This window comes from Falco punctatus, assembly GCF_963210335.1.
Source record: "Falco punctatus genome assembly, chromosome: 5".
NCBI lineage: Eukaryota > Metazoa > Chordata > Aves > Falconiformes > Falconidae > Falco > Falco punctatus.
Window position 1 is genome coordinate 29892393 of NC_137584.1, and position 18988 is coordinate 29911380.

At 38.6% G+C, this 18988-nt stretch overlaps 1 protein-coding gene across 8 annotated transcripts in view; it reads left to right on the top strand.

The window, feature by feature from the left end:
• Positions 1–55: 55 nt before the first annotated feature.
• The window catches only part of GREB1 (growth regulating estrogen receptor binding 1), a 117408-nt gene continuing 98475 nt past the window's right edge, over positions 56–18988 (top strand). For 2 of the 8 annotated variants that reach the window (XM_080390636.1, XM_080390637.1), the window contains exon 1: positions 305–9164. Coding sequence is in view for 3 of the 8 variants with exons in the window: in XM_080390634.1 (XP_080246760.1) it covers positions 18219–18290 (72 nt within the window). In the remaining 5 variants the exon portion in view is untranslated. Of the gene's footprint in view, positions 9165–11017; positions 18291–18988 lie in introns of all 8 variants that reach the window. The other 6 variants (XM_080390634.1, XM_080390633.1, XM_080390639.1 and 3 more) reach the window with 6 other exon arrangements.

An 18988-nucleotide genomic window follows, 5' to 3' on the forward strand; every position in this document is an offset into this window, starting at 1 on the left:
GTCCCCTCAGCGGGGCGGGCGGGCGGCTGCTCGGGGGAGTCTTCTCTTCTGAGCGCCGGGGGGAAGGAGACCCCCGCTTATCGCCCAGGTTGGCGTTTCCTCCCCTCAGCACCCTCCCAGAGCAGAGGAAGAAAGGATTTGCTCGCCCTCTTCGTCCTTGTCTTCCTGGCGGGGTGCAGCCGGCGTGGGGAGCGCCTTAAGCGCGAAAGTGGGTTAAACCGGGGAAGTTCTCATCCCTTCGGTGACCGAGGAGGGAGGTTTTTCTTCCCTCCGTGTACAGCATCGGCAAGGAGAGAGCGCCCTGCCTAAGCACCGTCGTGTAAATAGGTGTGAGAATAATTAGTATTGCTTCCTTCTGTCAGGACTCGCTAGTAGAAGGCGGCCGAAGCTGTGTGTGTCACTTACTGGGGAGAGAAGGATGGCATGCCCGTGTCATGAATAAATTAATTATGAGGGGGTTGTGTGTAAAGGGCTGGGTAGGTGCCTCTAGGGCCAGAGCAGCCAGGCAATGTGGCCTGGCTGAGCTAGGCCTGCCCATTTACCTCCCAGCAAGGGGTCCCAGATCCTTTCCCAAATCCCAACTCCATTGCTCCTACCCTTTCTTTCACACTTCTGATATCCTTTTACAAGCGCTGACTGTTGCCTTGCTCGTTTGTCAGCATCAGCAGTAACCTCAAAATTTTTGATTTGGTAGGAAACTTCTGTTTGTCAGGAAAAAACCCCACTTACTTAAAACACAACTCCTTGTTAGATAGCTGACCTGTTGAATGATTGCTTTTCATGGTAATTAACTGTCCTCTACTGTATCGTATGACAAAGAAGTCTGTGGTGGAGTTCTTTTTCCTAAAGAATGTGTGAACTTTTTTGCTTCCCCCACCTAAACCGTTGGTGAAATTTCCTGTCACTTTCTCATCGTCAGGGCAGGTGCTCTGGAGAAAAGTGAATTTCATTGGACATTGTGTAAAACTGCTGGTCTAGTATAAGGAATTCAAAGCCTTGAAGAACTTAATCCCTTTTCTAATATGCCAGGCTGCACAGCTCTAACAGTCTATTTTCTTTAAAAATTACTGAATTAGCTGTTTCATATCTCTTTAGGTTAGACATTCCTTTGGAGTAGCTTATGTCACCACTGAGACATCAGATGCCTTGAAGGAGGATGCAGTTTTCTTCATAGTAACCAATTTTCAATCAATTACTTGCACGGTAGTAATTGTCCTTGTAGTCATGTGTAGAACTAAGGGGGGTTGTTCTCATGGTCTAGTCAATTTATCAGAAAAAAAGTGGGGGAAATATGTTACAGCTCCTCAAAGACATGGTGTCTGTTTCAGGAGAGATGAAGCCTTGAGTTGTTCATTTAAAGACATCGGGCAAATGTTGCTTGTCAGTATTCTAAGGAGAGCTTAGACTGCTGCAGGTGCAAAAGGTTTTCCTATCATGAAAGCAGCTTATCACTGAAATGTGAAAGCAGCTTCATCACCGAAATGTGAAAACACTCATTTCTGTGTGGGCAATATGATCCTTGCTAACTATTCTGTGGTGATAAATGTAGTCCCATAAGGAATGCATGTTTCTTCCCCTTTGTTATACTCTTAACTGGAAGACATATCAGCATTGTAATCACAGATTGTATAAACCCACTGTGATAAAGCAGGTTTTTTCCAACCGGAACAGCAAAATGCTTTGGAATAGATGTCTTGGGCTGCTTTAGTTTGGGGTACTGTGCTATGCAGCATAAAAGTCATTGAATAGGATTTTGATGATTGTTGGGTAGTCAGATATTAGGAGGGAGGCTATCAGCTCATAATTTGAGGATTAAGGATGTGTGAATATATTAACTCATGTGGAAAACATTGCATGAAGATGTAATTATGCTGTTGTCCTAGCTGGTCATAAGATCAAGTTCTGTTGTTCTTGTGCTTCTCTGTCCTTTGCTTCTGACTGAGTGAAGAAAAGTCCCCATGGATTCAGTTTCAGGAAGATTTTTCTATATTTACACAAAAATTATAAAGCCTAATTATTCTTTTAAATGAAAACTAGATTTTGGACTATCAGGAGTTTTGGCTGCAACATGCTGTGGATCTAAGAGTTTGATTGTAGTGTGTTATTATTTGCATTTTATAAAGCTGGTAATTAAATTTATCCCACATTTTTTATTACTCTTGTAGATGAAAATGTAAATTATACCCTATTTACTGTTATCTTACTACATATGAAAATGGTTGTGGACTCTTTTTAATATCTCTGCGTCGTAATTGTACAAGACATGATTCTTAAAATGAAGGATTTGCTCATTTAGCCAGTTTTCTTCTATTGCATTGGTTATTAATCTGCCACAAGGGGGCAATAATTCCATTTTCTAAATCTGATCTTTTAACAATACATCCTAGAACAGTGGTTTCCTTAGCATTTTTGAGGGACTGTGTGTGAAAGTCAAAACATAATTTTCTTAAAAATGCTTCGGTTGTGTAATTTAATATTTTACTCTGCACTACTTAGGCATGTAGGTTTTACTTTGAGCAGCGTGAGTTAGACTGCTATGTAAAAGTTTTTACTGGTGAACTTCGTGCAGCACCGTAATGGTGTAAGGTTTGGATTTCATGCAAAATGGGAATTTTTGTGTTTTTTACATTGCCATTGTAATAATGAAAAACTTTTTTTAACGAAATGTCATTACTTTCCTATTCTTTTATTTTTATGTTATGCTAATAGCCTATTAATATTTATTAGTCTATGTATATGTAATCCTAAATTTGGGAATTATATCACCTGACAGGTAACTTTATATTCTTTTATAATATCCATTTATTTTATTTATGTACATAGTAGTTGTAACATCCTGCAGTTAAAGCCAAGGCCACCTTACAGATGTAAAAACCTGTACAAATCTGTATGAAATGCAATCTTCTCTTTAATGATTCTCTTTAATCTTGTAACTGGATCTTCCATTAGGTGTGTATGTATTGCTGAAAAGATGAGCCAGAGGAAGTATCTTCCTGCAAAGGTGAAATCATGAAAGACAGAAAAATGAGTAAGTATCTGTTTAAGCTACATAAAATCATGCATATATTTGTATATTGATGTCTGTCTGTATAAACTTCCTAGCCTCCCTAAGGTCCTACTAAGGTCCTCACCACTACATAACAATTAGGTATAAAGGTTGTGGAACATTACTATATAATTTTTCATGCTGCAAAATATAATGATTGAAATTTGTTTCTGGTAACAGTACAGTCTTTCTTGATGTGCTCAGCTTAATAGGACTGAAAAAATTTGTTCCAGCATACATGGTGAATAGTCATCCTTTAATTTAAGAAGGAAAATCCATGATTTTTTTACTTTGTTGTATGAGTATGGGGAAGATCAAGTCAGTTAATCAGATCTGAACCACACAGTGCTAAGCAGCATTCTCTTTTGTCATGTCCTGAACGGCATGCTTGAAATAAAATTAGAAGTCATGGATGTGACACCATGTTGGAGATACTGGTTTTAGGACATGTTAGAAACTGAAGCTCTGAATAATCTGGAAAATAAATTATATTGAAGGATGAAAGTACCTTTAAGGTGACATTAGAGTTATGTAAATAGCAGGTACATACTGCATATGAGCACTGGTATCTTTTATTGAAAAGGTTCAGTGAATATTGTGCTCTTGGTGAGGTTCTGAAATTTGTCAGCAAGCCATCTCTCATCTGAAAGAGTCTGATGGTTTCTAGGCAAAGGTCTTAACAGAGCTTGTTGGAAATTTTCATCCAGGCTAAGGAGTTTATAAACAGAAGATTCCTGTTGCAAAAGGGCATTATTATATTTGTATCTTTTATTATTATTATATTGTATCTTTTGAGTTGCAGAGGAGGTGCAAAATTGCCTGATGTATATAATTTTGTCAGCTTTGAACGCATGGAAACATTGAAGTGTGTTCTCATAAGATGTTTATATCTTGAGTTTCAGAAAACTAAAAAAAAAGTTACTTTTTCACTTTAGATGAAGATTTCCCCATTGCAGGTTTTTTATTATTTAAAATTTATTTTGTTACTTCATTTTATCTCCTAGTCACAGAATCACAGAATGGTCAGGGTTGGAAGGGATCTCTGGAGATTGTCTAGTCCAACACCCTCACTAAAGCAGGTTCCCCTAGAGCAGGTTGTGCAGAATCGCATCCAAGTTGGTTTTGAAGGTCTCCACAGGAGGAGACTCCACAGCCTCTCTGGGCAGCTTGTTCTTCCTCATATGCAGGTGGAACTCCCTGTGTTGCAGTTTGTGCCCGTTGCCCTTTGTCCTGTCACTGGGCACCACTGAAAAGAGCCTGGCCCCATCTTGATGCTCGCCCTTAAGATATTTGTATCCATTGCTAAGATTGCTTCTCAGTCTTCTCCAGGCTAAAGCTCTCTCAGCCTTCCCTCATAAGGGAGATGCTCCCGTCCTCTAATCGTCTTCATAGTCCTTAACTAAATAATATGAGAAAGTGTTCTATATTAACTATTGACTCATATCAGACAGTGAATTCTTGAAGGCAGACTTGGCTTTTGTTTGAACATTTTAATCACACTGAGTATCTGTAAACTCTTAGGAAAAAGTTTCTGTATATTTTGCATAAAACAGGAGAACACTGTGTCTTAGTGATTATATCTGAATTGAAGTTCTGTGGTAAAATTGATGCCTGAGCTGGAATGATCCAGCTCCTGGTTAGTGCTAGATGTGTAAAGCAGGCACTTGCTCTGTTCATACAGAGAACAAGTCTTCTGGGCTAGCTCAGAATGTCATTGCTGCTATGACAACCTTTGGGCTGTTCCACAGAACTGTAGGTTCTGCTCAGCAACCTGGGCTTCTGCCAAAAATATGATTCTGCTGCTTAAGTTGGACAGGGAGTCACTGTTTTGCTTCTGGAGTTCATAGCATAGCTGTTCTAACAAAGAGAAGAACCTGCATTCATGGTCTGTCATTGGAAGTTGAGAGAAACAGTCAGCCTTGATAGAAAATACCATTTATTTGCTACTTTAACTCCATTGAGAACTTGGATACTTTTGATCTAGCAGCACACCAATGCCATTTGTTTCATTTTTGCAGTGGTATATGATTTACAAACGGCTTGTGAAGAAGCAGTGGAGATTGTTAGAAGTGTCTGAGGTAGAAGACTTGTGCTAAACATGGCTGATGAAAATGCACAGATATTTGAAGACTTTATTACATCAAGGTATAATAAACAAAAATTGACTACATGATTGCATCTTTAAATGTTATGTGATGTACTGTTTTAAAACATTTAGCATCTTTATGAAACTTGGGTGCTTCTACGGAATTATTGCATTGATGTTTTAACTATGTGAAGATTCTTCATCTCACTTTACTAAGAAAATTTCTAGAAATGTGTTTTATTAAAAGGGCACAGGAGAGTACATGGTAAACTTTGCTTCCTAAGTAAATACCTATGTGGTACTAAGTATGTTTATATTCTGTCCATGACAATGGACAGCAGGGACATCCAGTTTCAGGACTGGAAGAGTTTCATAAACAGAGCTGTAAAGTACTGCCCTCTTTGGGGTATCCAATTGTAATAAACAGTTGGAGAATTCCTGTCCTGCAGATACTCTGCATCTGAGCTGCTTACTGATGGACCAAACTCCATGTGTCCACCAAATTAATTTTTGAAAAGCAGGTAGCAAGGAGAGAGTATCTTTGGGTTTGCCTGGTACTATGGCTGCTGCTGTTGACTGAACCACTGGCAAAAACACTGGCTGAAAGAGAAAGAGTTGTCTTCTGTGAGGGGAAAGGATTGCACTTCGTGCCCCTAGCACGTCCATTACCCCTAGTGTGCTCTTGCACTGGACAGACTGAGCAGAGCTGGACCCACCTGACCAGTGCTGGTCGCTGCTGCCTCCTGCTGGAGCAGCCTCATATCATTCTTTCTTTGCCGCCCCTTCTCTGGGTAGGTAACTCTTCTGGCCAGTTGCTTTTGCTCTTCCGCTGATCTCCAAATCTCTATAGAGTACCCACACTGTCAGCATCTTGCCTCTGACTTCTTCCTGCCCTGAGTGCCACTATGGCTTGCTAGGGCTACAAGGCAGATCTTTTATTGTACATCCATTCTTTTTCATTTATTAGTACTTAATTTAACCTGCCCTTTCAATCACCCACTACTATGAGATATGCCTGCAACATTTCACAGTCTATATTTGGATATCTTGAATAATTTTCTGTCGTTTCACCATTTGCATTGTACAATGCATCAAGCTTTGTCACAGCAGTGTTCAACACCTTCTCCAGTTGATTGGCAAATATGCTGAAAGTCCATCAGTCAGTCCTTGGTGTCCTGCTCCATATATACCACTCTTCTGGTACTGAAGTTGGTTTAACCTAGAGGTTACCTGTCTTGTAGCACATGTAGTTCAGCAGGTAGCTCGTAGTTCAGCAGCTTTGTATTTGGGTAAAAAAACTCTGGTCCTGATGATATGTTACTTCCAAATGATCTGTCCATTCTAAAGCTTCCTTTGCTTCTTACATCAGTAAGAAGTTCTGACCTTCAGGAGTTGTGCTGACATGTGACATCTCTGCAGTATTCTAGAAAAAGCATCTAGCTGATTTTATAGAGATCTTTCAGCACCAAAACAGATGAGAAATCTGATTCTCTCTCCTTTTTTAAACCTTTTCTATTTTTAAAGTTTAGCAGTTGTTAAAATAAAAATTAATTCAAATTATGAGCTCTGACATAGTCCTCAGCAACTGCAACATGAACAGCATCAGTTTGACATGATTACTCATACTTATCTGGAGATAGTTGCTGTAATGATTTTTAACATTGTTTCTGGTCTGAAAACTTTGTTTCACACACACAAGTTCTGAGTGACTTCCGGCTACTACTTACGAGTGGTACTCTGCTCCTTTTGGGTTGGTGAAGGCTGTTGGAAAGTAGCATGTATACTGAAGGCTGGTAGGAAGTATTTTTGTGCATAGTGCAAGATGGCACTAGTTCTTAAAAAGCATATTGCAGCCCACAACTTGGGAAGGAAAGTCTTGATGCTGGCAGTCTGGCTTATTGTTAAAAGTCTGGCTAATTATCAAAAGTTATCCAGACATTCAAATCTTTACTTTGCTATGATTTTAGGCGAGTAGGGAGAGTTTTTGAGATGTGAGATTAATGTAATTCTTCCCATTAGGTGAGACACACTGAAGTGCAAGTCTCTTGAGCATGAAAGTAGGAAGCATGCCCTTTTGCTGCAGCACAGCACTGTAGCACATTTCTGAGTATTGAATGTAACTATCAGATGCATTTGGTTAAGTTTAAACAATTTGCCAAGAGCTGCACTTGCTATGCCTTCGAGAGGGAGAGGGGATATAGCACTGTGCTGTGATATAGGTCTTGCTGCAGAGGAGAAAATGGAAGAAGCTGCTCAGTTGAATCATGATGAGTGTATGGTTTGGCAAGTCTGGATTATAATTTTTTCCTAAGTCTTCATTTCTGGGCAAAGTGACTGAGACGATTATGACAGAATAAAGAGACTAGTTCCTTAATTTCAATTCAGTCATTTAGGTTATCGTTCTCAAGCTGGATCAAATCTGTGTTGTTTGCACTAGTTACTGAGCTTGTCCTAGCTTTGAGTGAAGATAAAGACTATGTTCTGATTCTTTTCAGATTGATCAACAGTTTCATAAAAAGATTGATCAATAGATTTTGGTTTACATGGCGGATGTTGCTGTTGTGCTCGAAGAGCCACCTTATTTGTCTTTTATTTGTGAGATGATCCAGGGAGTGTGAACAGTTGTTTCTCTGCCCCGTGGACCACCTTCTGTTGACCTTGGATGTGTCATGCCTCCTAATTGCCCTTTGAGGCCAACAACAACAAAGAAACATGGGCTAGGATATTGAAAGTTTTAAAATAACTTGTAATTACTACAACTTCATTGTGTCTGACCTTGGCCTTGCAGTAGCTAACTTGCTGCTTAATTTTGGGCAGTCAGTAAAAGAGACCTCATGAAGTAAGTGCCTAATACATCTTCATACATCACCAGAGAGATTCAGGTGCCTCTCAAGGCCTCCAGAGGGAGATCCTGTCCACTTAACTAAAGTGTTTAACCTTAAGCAGACAAGATCTTTTAGAAATCTTCAGCATCACCTACCTCTCTCCACAGTCTCTGTAACAAACATAAACACTTTAGAGACTGGTTTATCGATAAGTGTGTCTAAAATTAGGTCCTTAAGAAGAACAAGCTGGCTAGTTGTAATTATATGTGATTTCTGGAAGCCACGTTCTGGTCACCTGAAAGTGCTTCTAGTCACCATAACTGCTGAAGGTGAAAAAAGACCACTTGAACACATTTGTTATTCAAGCTGAAAACTTAGAGGACTTGTGCCTCTGTTTTTCATGATATTTAAGGTGATTATTTCATAGCTCAGAGTCTTAGAAAATACCACTGGTTACTTTTTCACTTTCATTCACTATTGCATCATCAGATTATACTGGTATTTGAGTCTGGCTTTGCAGGAAAAAGTTTGGAAGCTTTAAAAAAAAAGCTATTTAGAATAAGGATCGAGAAACAAAGAGTATAAACAATAGGTAAGCTGGATTTGGGAGATAACTAGCTATCCAGGGTATTTTTCTTTAATCTGTATCGATCTTTTAAACTAATCTCCAAGTGGCAGGCTTTGGCTACTGTGACTAGATTTCTTTCACACATAGATAAACCCTCAAAGTTTCCAGTTTCTCCAGAAGACTTCCCCTTTCCCATCATATCCCTGGCATTCCCTGTGCATCTTCTGTTCTATAACTTTTTTTTTCTCTTAGGGCTGTTGAAATTGTGCTTTAGACCCTAGAGCCAAATAAGGCATGTCTAGTTGGGAAGATACCATATTCAGTGGGAAGCAGGGGTGAGGATGCATGAGACTGGAGAGGGAAAGGCTGGGGGGAAGGGTGAGGGGGATTGTATTCTTGACCTTAGGTAGCTGGTGCTGAGAGGTAGCGTATTGTGTTGAAGCGCAGACAGAACTGGAGTTTGTGGATGGGAAGGAGGGGTAAGCTGGGACGGGGAGGAGGGGGAGGAGGAGAGAGCAGCATCTCTATCTTTCTTTGCAGACCAGCTGCTAAACAGCAAGGGGAGGCTCATGCTTCCCTAATATCCATCACTCCCTGCTTCCAACGTGGTCAGACAGAGCAACAAAGAGGGTCTCGGAGGTAAGATCCTTGCAACATGCAAAGCTGTAACATCTGCCAAAATAAGGAGAAGCAGCAGCAGCAATACAGAAAAAAGATTATCAGCACCTGGGAATGCTCAGAGGCGGCGGGGGTGGCGGGGGTGGTGGTGACGGGAAGCCCAGGTCTCCTGAAGGCTAAGGAAGTGTTAGCAGCAGTAGCAGCAGCAGCAAGAACGGAGGAAGCAGGGAGCAGATTAGGTCTGAGGGAATTAGGATACCAGCTAGCAATACTCAGCAGTTTGTGTTCCAACTGCCTGTGTACAACGAGGAGAGAATGGGGTAGAACTATAAAAGCAAGTGCTCTGGTATCTGGCAAAATAAGGCTTAACAAAATATATGAATGGTTTCTTTACCCCAAATGTAGTTCTGGAGTGAATAAAACAATTAATTTGTGCATTTCAGAAGAAAAAATATAAACTAGAGTCTGCATATTGTTTTGACTTTCTTACATGAAAGGCTGATTTTTCATTTTAGGGCAATGCTTCAGTTCAGAAATGCATTTAATAGCAACAAGGAGAAAAGAGGTCAAAACACCCAAATGAAATGTTTGGGGTCTTTTTGAGTTTAACAAAATGGTCCGTTTAACAATTACTGTAAGAAAATATTGATGATACCAAACAAGGTATGCTAGACCTGAGAAATACTGTTTCATTTCAATTGAAAAAAAAAAAAAGTAATTTTGTACTGGCATGAGATGAAATTTGTAATTATGTTTGATTCACCTGCTCAGCCTAAAAAGTCAGCAGTTTGGTTAGGTATATTTATGAAGTGATTGTTTACTTTCAGTTGCCAATACTGCTTAGATGAAGGAGACAGAAAGTATAGTATCTATACATTGGAGAAATTGATGTTTGCTTTTTCATTGTGCTTTGTCTAATTTACTTTACTTTTTGACATATGAGCTACCTTGGTTTTGTTCTAACATCTCATAGACCCTTCAGAAAATTATTAACTAATAATGCCAGTAATGTCAGTGTTTGTTGTTAAACATGTTGAACTAACTACAAAGAAAATTAACAGTGGCTTGTATGTATCATGAATAAGTCTTTATGATTTAATGTTTTTTTTTCACTGTGAAACATAGAGTCAGTATCCCAAGGTGGACATTGTGGAATATTTGTGCTTAATTGGAAGTTTCTGTGTTTTCATCTCCACACTAGTAACTAAAATAGCTGTAGTGACTTGATTTCATGTGTGAGTGAGGAAGTTAGAACCACCATGCTCTGTTGCCTTGGGGAACTTGGCGTTGGTGGACCTGATTTTGATTTGACTTTTCGTCAGTGTAAATTTACTGGTACTGGTGTACCTGGGATCAGCATCAGGTTCTGTACTAGTCTACTTCATCATTGCTCCATTTTTCTTATAAACAGAGAATAGCCACAGCAACGGGGCTGTTCTTTCACCAGCTTTTACAATGAAGTTAATTGCTGTTTCAGGGCTTACAGTTCTGTTATTATTTTCAAACAATAAATAACAGTCTGACTGGGCTCCTTATCAGGCCTGGTAGTTGTCAGCTGTAGCTTTGAAATTTACTTCAGTCAGTAGAGAGTCTTATTAAAAAAGAAAAACCAAAATAACTTCTTTTCCTGTCATACTACCCCCTTGCTTACACAACTAGTTTTATTTTTTTAATTTATCTTTTTGTTTGTTAACTGCAGGAATGCCTGATATATTTTTGAAACTTCTTGTTCTGTCTTATTCTTAATGTACAGCTGTTTAAGAAAACCTTAAATTAATTGAGGTCTTAAAAGTGATCTTTTGTTTATTTAGAAAATCTAAGCTTACTACATACAAAATTGCCTAATTATTTTTTGTGTCTGTATTTGACTACAGTTTTGATTTTCTCTGGCTTCTGCTAAAGAAATGGAATGTTCTCAGTTTGGAAAGGTTTTACTGTGTTATGTGCATAAAAAAACAGTAACAAAACAAACCTAACAAGTCTACTGCTGCAGGTAAATTCCATTTGAGCTAACATTCTTTCCTACTTAGGCAATGCTTAACTATTGTTCTCTTAAAACAACCTTCTATGAACTGTATTGTTGAAGTTTATAAGAGCTGGATGCAAAGCTCCCTGAAGTCAGGAAGAGATATTCCATTGACTTCAAATGGCTTTGGATCAGGCCTGTCACGTGAGATTAGCTCCTGACAGAAGATCTTATAAGCACAAGCGTAGGACAGAATGATTTAGGGTTGGAATTTCACTTATGCTGTGATCGTCTTTGCTTTGTGAATCTGTTAGGCACAATGGTTTTGAAGCAATGCTTCATTTATTTTGTGTTAAAAATGTCTATATTCCTTGGTGCTGTGACTATACAGTTTTGCAGAAATTTTCTTCTAACTTAGGTCTCAAATATGTTGTCTATTTGTGTATATATTTAAATACTTTGTTAAGGGAGTCTGTCTTTGGATACCATAGTTCAGAATCTCTTAGATTTTAAAACGCCTCAATAATACTCTGCATAATATGCACAAAGTTAAGGAAAGAGTTTTCTAATGTGCAATAAGTTTAAAACAATGGTTTAATTTCTGGTTTTCTTGTTAAACTAAAAGAACATATTCAGTATAAAAACCTAATGGCTTCCATAGTTTCTCTTTTTTTTTTTAAAAAAAAAAAAAGAAAAAAACAGTTGCCCTCAAAACCTAGAAGAGATTGCTCTATAAAATGTGAAAAGTAGCAAATTAGTTTGTAATTTGCAGTTTTTCTGCATTTGAAACTTATGCAACTTACACAATGTAAAAGTAACCATGAGAAAAATGGTATACTTTTGTATCACAAAACAGGAGCATTTTACAGCTTGCATTCTGTAAGGCTAAATTTGGATTAGGAAGCTGTAAACTTTCAAAGGTGATTCATGTTAATAAATGAAAGCCTGCCAGACTCCTAAACACTCTAGTGGTGCTGGGCATAATTATCTTTAAGGAAAAATTGGTTTTGGTTCTTATTGATTGTGGCTCTTCTAATGAATACAAAGTCTGCACAGCAAATGGTAAGTGATCTGTCACTCCTTTTTTCACCCTTAAACAAAATAAAGCATTTACTTACTCTCAGCTGAGATCAGGCACAACCAGGGGTTTATTTCATGTGAAAAAAAGTTACATGAAGAGGCATAAAAGGCTAGTGTAACTAATAACAACCAAAATCTACATACAAATATCTCTACTTAGACAAAAACGTGACTGCATTTGTGTATTATGCACATGCACAGGGAAAGCATTGCATCTTTGAACTGAAAATTCTTTACTTTTTTTTTTCTACTTAGACTGTGGTTAACGATTCAGTCTGCAAATCTGACTAACTCTTCAAAACTTCTCTCACACAGACTGTAGCAGGAGACCCTGTACTTTAGTAAGGAAATTTAAATGTGTCATGCTCATTTTGCAGGTATTTTGTAGCTGTTCCTTTATAATTACACTTAAGTATTTCAAAGAACATTGGTTTGATTTTCAGTTTTCCTTCATTTGCCATTTTCCATGTGTTGCCTTTTGTGCTTGAATGTTTATTTGAGGAATAAAGGAAGTCTAAGAAGTAACATAGCCAGTGGTGTATTTCTGAAGAAACAATAAAAGAAAATAGCTGTTTAGACATTGTGTATCTTAGAAAAAAATGCTTTAAAATATAAATACTGATTGAGTGTTATAGGAAGAAAATATCCTTTTGCTAGCTAAACAGCACAGCTGTACTTTATGTACTAAAAGCAATTTTTAATGATGTTGGAGGCATATTTTATATAATTATGCAGTAGATGAAAATGAAAGATTATTTGTAGAAAGTATATTCTCATCACAGTCATAAAAATAGGCAGTACTGACAAAGAATTGCCATCAAAGATGTATTTATAGGTAGGAGAATTCATCCTGATACTTAGCCTATTGATTCTTTTAACACTTTTTATGTCGTTTTAAATGGTTGCTAGCAAAACGTATTCTTGATTTTGACCTAGCTGTCTTAGTTTTTAGAGCTCCTTAGTAGGAAAGTGCGGGACTAGGTCTTCTGTTTCTATAAGAGGGAGAAATTACATAGATTTCAGCTTATGAGATGGGAAATTTTTATGTCCACAACGTTTCTTATCCCTTTTCCAAGGATAAACATTTATTTAAAATAAAAATCTGATCCTGTCCTATGAAGTTCTAGTGTCATTATACAATGCTTTGAAATGATAAGCTAGTTTCTAATGATTATGACTGCATTTCTGATTTCATCGTCCAAGTCCTCATCTACTAGGTCTGTGTATCAGCTGTAAGAGGACTTGAATGTGTGTATAGACAAGTTTAACAGCACCAGTTTTGCTTCTGTCAGCAAGAAGTTTAGTGCATTAAAAAAGGAGACTATAGTCCTTTCTGATTTGGAACCACATTTTCAAAATCTCTTACTCTCCCACTTTCTCTATGAAGTAGAGATTAAAGCAGCAAACTAATACCTCACACACAGAGTTGTCAAACCATACACATAGTGTGGTAGATAAGACTGTAAATATCAATGGTGTAATAATTCAGGACCCTACTTGTAATAGCAGTAGTGAAAATATTTCTGAACGCAAGAATGATTTGGAAGTTGCTGAAAAATTGTAAAGATTGTTTCATCCTAATCTGACAGCTATTCTCATTATTTTCACCCCACAGGTAATGAAATGGTTGATATACGGTGTAAATACATTTGTTTTTAAAGAAAACATTTGTGACTTACTTGACTGCAATGGATGCTCGAGTTAAGTGAGGGATCCAGATTTCAGTGGCATTGTTGTGTAGATGGAACTGTGAATTATTTGGCCCCTAATTGTTCAAAATGCATGCATAAATATGCTGTGGAGATATGCATAGACATACAGATGTAAATTTGGCTCAGTCATTCCTGCCATCTGGGGAGGAAATGCATCTAGATGCCAGCCAGTTCAGACTTGTTAGAATATATTAGACTTTGATGAATAGTTTTAAGTTCTATCATTTTATTCAGTTTAATATCTTCTGTCAACAGGTATATATGTTGCTATACACTTTGGTGTTTTTCCCCTTGTTCTGCTATGTTCCCCCATTTTTTGTCATTTACCATCTTTTGTGTAAAGAAGAGCATAGTCTTCACATCAATGGTAAGTATATCTCTGCTGCTCAGAAGGGCCTTGAAGCAAGAGAGCCTTAAAAGAAAGGAGATAAGTCTTGCCTTCTCAGCATGAGACAAATGTTTGACCCAATATCCAGCCCCCCAGCTATGATACAAGCATCTTACACACTTAGAGTGCAGCATTGTAGTATCTCCTGCTTTGAAGTTCACACGATACTGGAAGAACACGAGAGGAATCTTGGTGATGTACTGTAGTACTCTGCCTCACAGTGGGGTCCCCATCTGAAAGACCATTTAGAAAGAGTATTTCCTGGGGAATCAGTACAATTCCATGCGTGTGATGCCTGGCACAGCATGGTGGAGGCCATGAGATATTGACCAGGCCTAGTCATGTGAGAGGGTGGCTGAGCAAAAAGTAATGTACAGTGCATGTTCTGTATTTAGAAGAGCTTGCAAAGACCTGGAGAAATCTCTTTAAATTCTGTGAAGCAAATCTGGGTGCAGAATCGGAGGCATTGGAAAACTCTGGTCTTCCACTAATACTTCAGTCCCATTTCCCAGGGGCAAATAGGCTTCCACAATGTGAAACAGTGCAGCTCCACAAGGAGAACTTGCTATAGTTTCAATATGGTGGATGGATTATTGTGGAATTTACTGGCTGTTCTATAATCTGAGGGTATTGGGATGTGTTCCCTCTTGCCATTTAAAGGATTGCTTAGAAAGTGAATTTTGAATTAGTTGACAATTTATTTTCGTCTAGCAGTGCTTGTCTAGGTCTTACGGAGACTAAAAAATAGATTTTAAGTATCCAGATTTCAGGATAGTAAAGTCAGTCTCCTTATATCCTTGGCAAGGAAGATTATATTGTGGAGTTTGATACTGGTAAATCCTCTGTTTCAATTCTTACAACTGAGGAGGATGCTGTATACTGTTGCTTCAAGTCAGCATGGCAATGCACAGCTACTGACAGGTTTGAACAGCTGAGGCCTGAACAACTGGTTAGATCCTTCTGACTTTTACTGAATTTTGGTATCAGGCCTCAGAATTCATCAATAAATATTGGGTGTTGCTCTGCAGCCATATATGGCAGGTTCAGGTTACTCTGGTGGATTCCCAGACGTTTATCTGTGATGTCTGGAGAAATTGATAGCAGACTCTTTGAAGGTCCATTTCTTTTTATGTAATACTTGTGGGAGAGCCATCATATCCTACACTTTCTTGTTTATGAAGCTCTTTAGAGGAAATCTGGATAAAGGAAAGAAGCTATATAGTAAAATCATAAAATCATAGAATATCTCAAGTTTGAAGGCACCCATAAAGATCAAGTCCAACTCCCTGCTCCTCACAGGACTACCTAAAACTAAAACATATGACTAAGAGCATCATCCACATGCTCCTTGTACTCTGACAGGCTTGGTGCCATGACCACTTCCCTGGGGAGCCTGTTCCAGTGACCGAACATGCTCTTAGTGAAGAACCTTTTCCTAATACCCAATCTGAACTTCCCGACAGCTTCATTCCGTTTCCTTGTCTCCTGTTGCTGCTCACCAGAGAGAGAAGATGAGCACCTCCACTGCCCCCCTTGAGGAAGCTGTAGACTACCATGAGTCACCTCTCAGCTTTCTCCTCTGCAAGAGTGACCTCAGCCACTCCTCAAGCCACTTCCTTGTCCTCAAGACATTTCACCATCTTGGTCGTCTTACTCTGGGCACACTAATAGTTTGATGTCCTTATATTGAAGCACCCAAAACTGTGCACAGCATTTGAGGTGGGGCTGCACCAGTGTGCTGTAGAGTGGGACAATCACCTCCCTCAACTAGCTAGCTATGCTGTGCTTGATGCACCCCAGGACCCAGTTGGCCCTTTTGGCTGCCAGGACACACTGTTGACTCATATTCAACTTGCTGTTAACCTAGACTCCCAGATCTCTTTCTGCAGGGCTGCTCTCCAGCCTCTTGTCTCCTGGTTTGTACATATAACCAGGATTACCCTGTCCCAGGTGGAGAATCCAGTAATTGGTCTTGTTAAATTTCAGTGATCAGTCATTGCTCAGCTCTACAGGCTACTCAGATCTCTCTGCAAGGCCTCTCAAGCCTCCTAGCGTAGTGGCTCCTCCTTGTTTAGTATCGTTGGCAAACTTTATGTACATTTGGTTTGATTCCTGTGTCCAGATCATTTATAAAAACATTAAGAAACACTGGCTTTAAAATTGAACCCTGGGAAGCCACTGGCAACTGGCTGCCAACCTGATGTAACTCCATCTGCTACAACTCTTTGACCTCTCATCTTGTTGTCTTGCCTTTGGGAAGTTTGTCCTTAAAATGACAGTGAAATTTTTTTTTTCTGTATGAAAGAGAAGTTGTCCTATAATGTTGCTGTATCTTGACCACCTTTGAACAGTCAGCTGTAAATTTCATAGTATTGTAACTTAGAAAAAGCAACCAGCGTTTTTTCTCCAAGCATGAAATTATCAAAAGTTCCATTTTTAGAATATCTTCCATTTGCTTATGCTAGCTCACTGATGAACATTAGGACTAATATTGCTGCTGAAGTTCACATGGCCCCAGCTTGAACCATGGAACAAGGGTTCACATCCTAAATGGACAAAATATGTTATGGATATATAAGTTACCACAGCTTAGCTGCTCTGTCATGGTTACCTATGACTAAAAACCTTTGTCTGTGAGGCTTTAATAAAGAAGTAAGAGACCTTAGGTTACTTTGCACCAAGACTTCACCACAGTCTCTGTCTTACAAACTGTGTTTCCAACCTCGTGCTCTACATTTCTTTGATTTATCTGCTCTTTCCTTCCCCTTTTATCAAACCTAATCATAATCTTCTTTCTTGTAAAAAAATAACACCTCTGTATACTATAATATATAAGTAAATTCTGATACAATTCTTGGTGGGCTGCAAGAGTCACAGTCGGGATTTTTGAAAGGCAACCTATTAATTTCATGTACTTGTCTACCAACAATCTTTATACTGACAATCCTATGTCTTCCAATTTAATGGTCACATGCAGAGGTTTAATACAAAAGAGAAAAAGGGCTCCCATTCAGAAAAATAACAGGAGGAACAAATATAAAACAGGCACCATTGTTGTTTTCTGGGAAGATATACCTAGTGCTAGTGACAGAAGAGAAGGGAAGTACAGTCAGATGTCTTTTCCTTGGGATTATTAACCAGGGAGTCAGTTTGCTGATGCAAAACCTGGTCTTGTTCATATCAGTTCAGATAGCTGTGTTAATGAGGCTCTTTGGTTAATGAACCTGCTAGTCTTTAGTGCACCTATCTTTGGCTCCACCACTGTTCTTTTTTTTTCTGTTATGCTCCTGCCATATATTTTTATAGCTTAATTCATGTGTGTTTTGTATGCTCTAGAATATTGCTTCATCTGATTAATTTTGTGCTCCCATTCATCTGAGTAATCAAGCCATAACATTGCTATCCATATGGATTTTCCTGTATGGATGCCATATCTATCTAATGGGCTGCCTTCCCATGTGGGAAAGGGGTTTATTCCATGTACTGTATATATCGAATTAGATACATATTTTTATCAACAGATTGGCTGATTTGTTAAAGTGCATTGAAAATGATAGTATTCTCCAGCTATAATGCAGGTCTTCTAATGAATTTAATACTGCAATATTTTGTAAAAAAGATGCGCTTATTAAAAAGCTAGGTAGCAGATTTATAATCCATGAAAATGCAAATGCTTTGTTATACCTATGCATTTTTAGCATTTCATTATTACTGTGCCTTAAAGGATCCCTGCAATCTCAAACGGGTCAGTCTACCTTTTTCGTTTTCACATGAATTAAAATATTAACATCTGTAAAATCTCAGGTGGTGACTGTATAGTCTTCTATAGACGTTAGTATATGTCTTTTCTTGTGTGTGTCTTGTTTTCTTTTATGTAGTAAAGTTTCCTGACACATTCTCATGCTTATTTTAGTACTTTTCTTTCTGTTATGCAGCCAGCACTTCATATGCATGAATGGAAGCCAAAGGCAGCTGAGGGATGCAACTGGGAGTATCAGTTGGTATGAAAAAGTGCAGCAAGTAGGGCAGGTGACTTAGCTTCTCAGTTCATTCTCCAGCTCACTGATGATGTTTGCTATCTGAATGGTGTCCTCTCTTGGGTTCTCTTTTACAGTAATTCAACGATTTCCCTGCAAGGCAAAATTTAAGCATTGTTCTGGAGCTAATGTGTTTCAAAGACTGCTCCTGCTAGGCAAATGGATGACACAATTATTTATGACTTTCTTAATCCCACAGAATTTTCTAATACTATTTAAGTAGGTTTCTTACCCTGTGTGTAATGTGATGCAACATCCCAGTTCACATATCACATCCTTTTAGTTCCATGCCAACAGTGTTTCTCTCATAAAAGCTGCAGCCTGCATAATAATTGAATTAAACTGACTGGGGGAAAGATCACACGCAAATAGTTATGTCAGGGTCATGGAGGCCCAACAGAAGCCCAAAGACACTTTGGCCAAGCATCAAATGATGTGAACATGATCCTGCAGTGGGAATGCAAGTGATTCTCCATCCCTTGACAAAAAGGCCAGGCATCTCTTCCTAGGCTATATACTTCCAGCAGCAGAGGGTGTAAGGTCATGTTGACAGTCTGGATGCGAAGTAATGGTGTGTAGGATGGCAGCAAGAAAGCAAAATTTTATGGATGGTGCTATCCCCATTTTAAATTAGTTATACTGCTTCACAGTCTTTTTGCTGC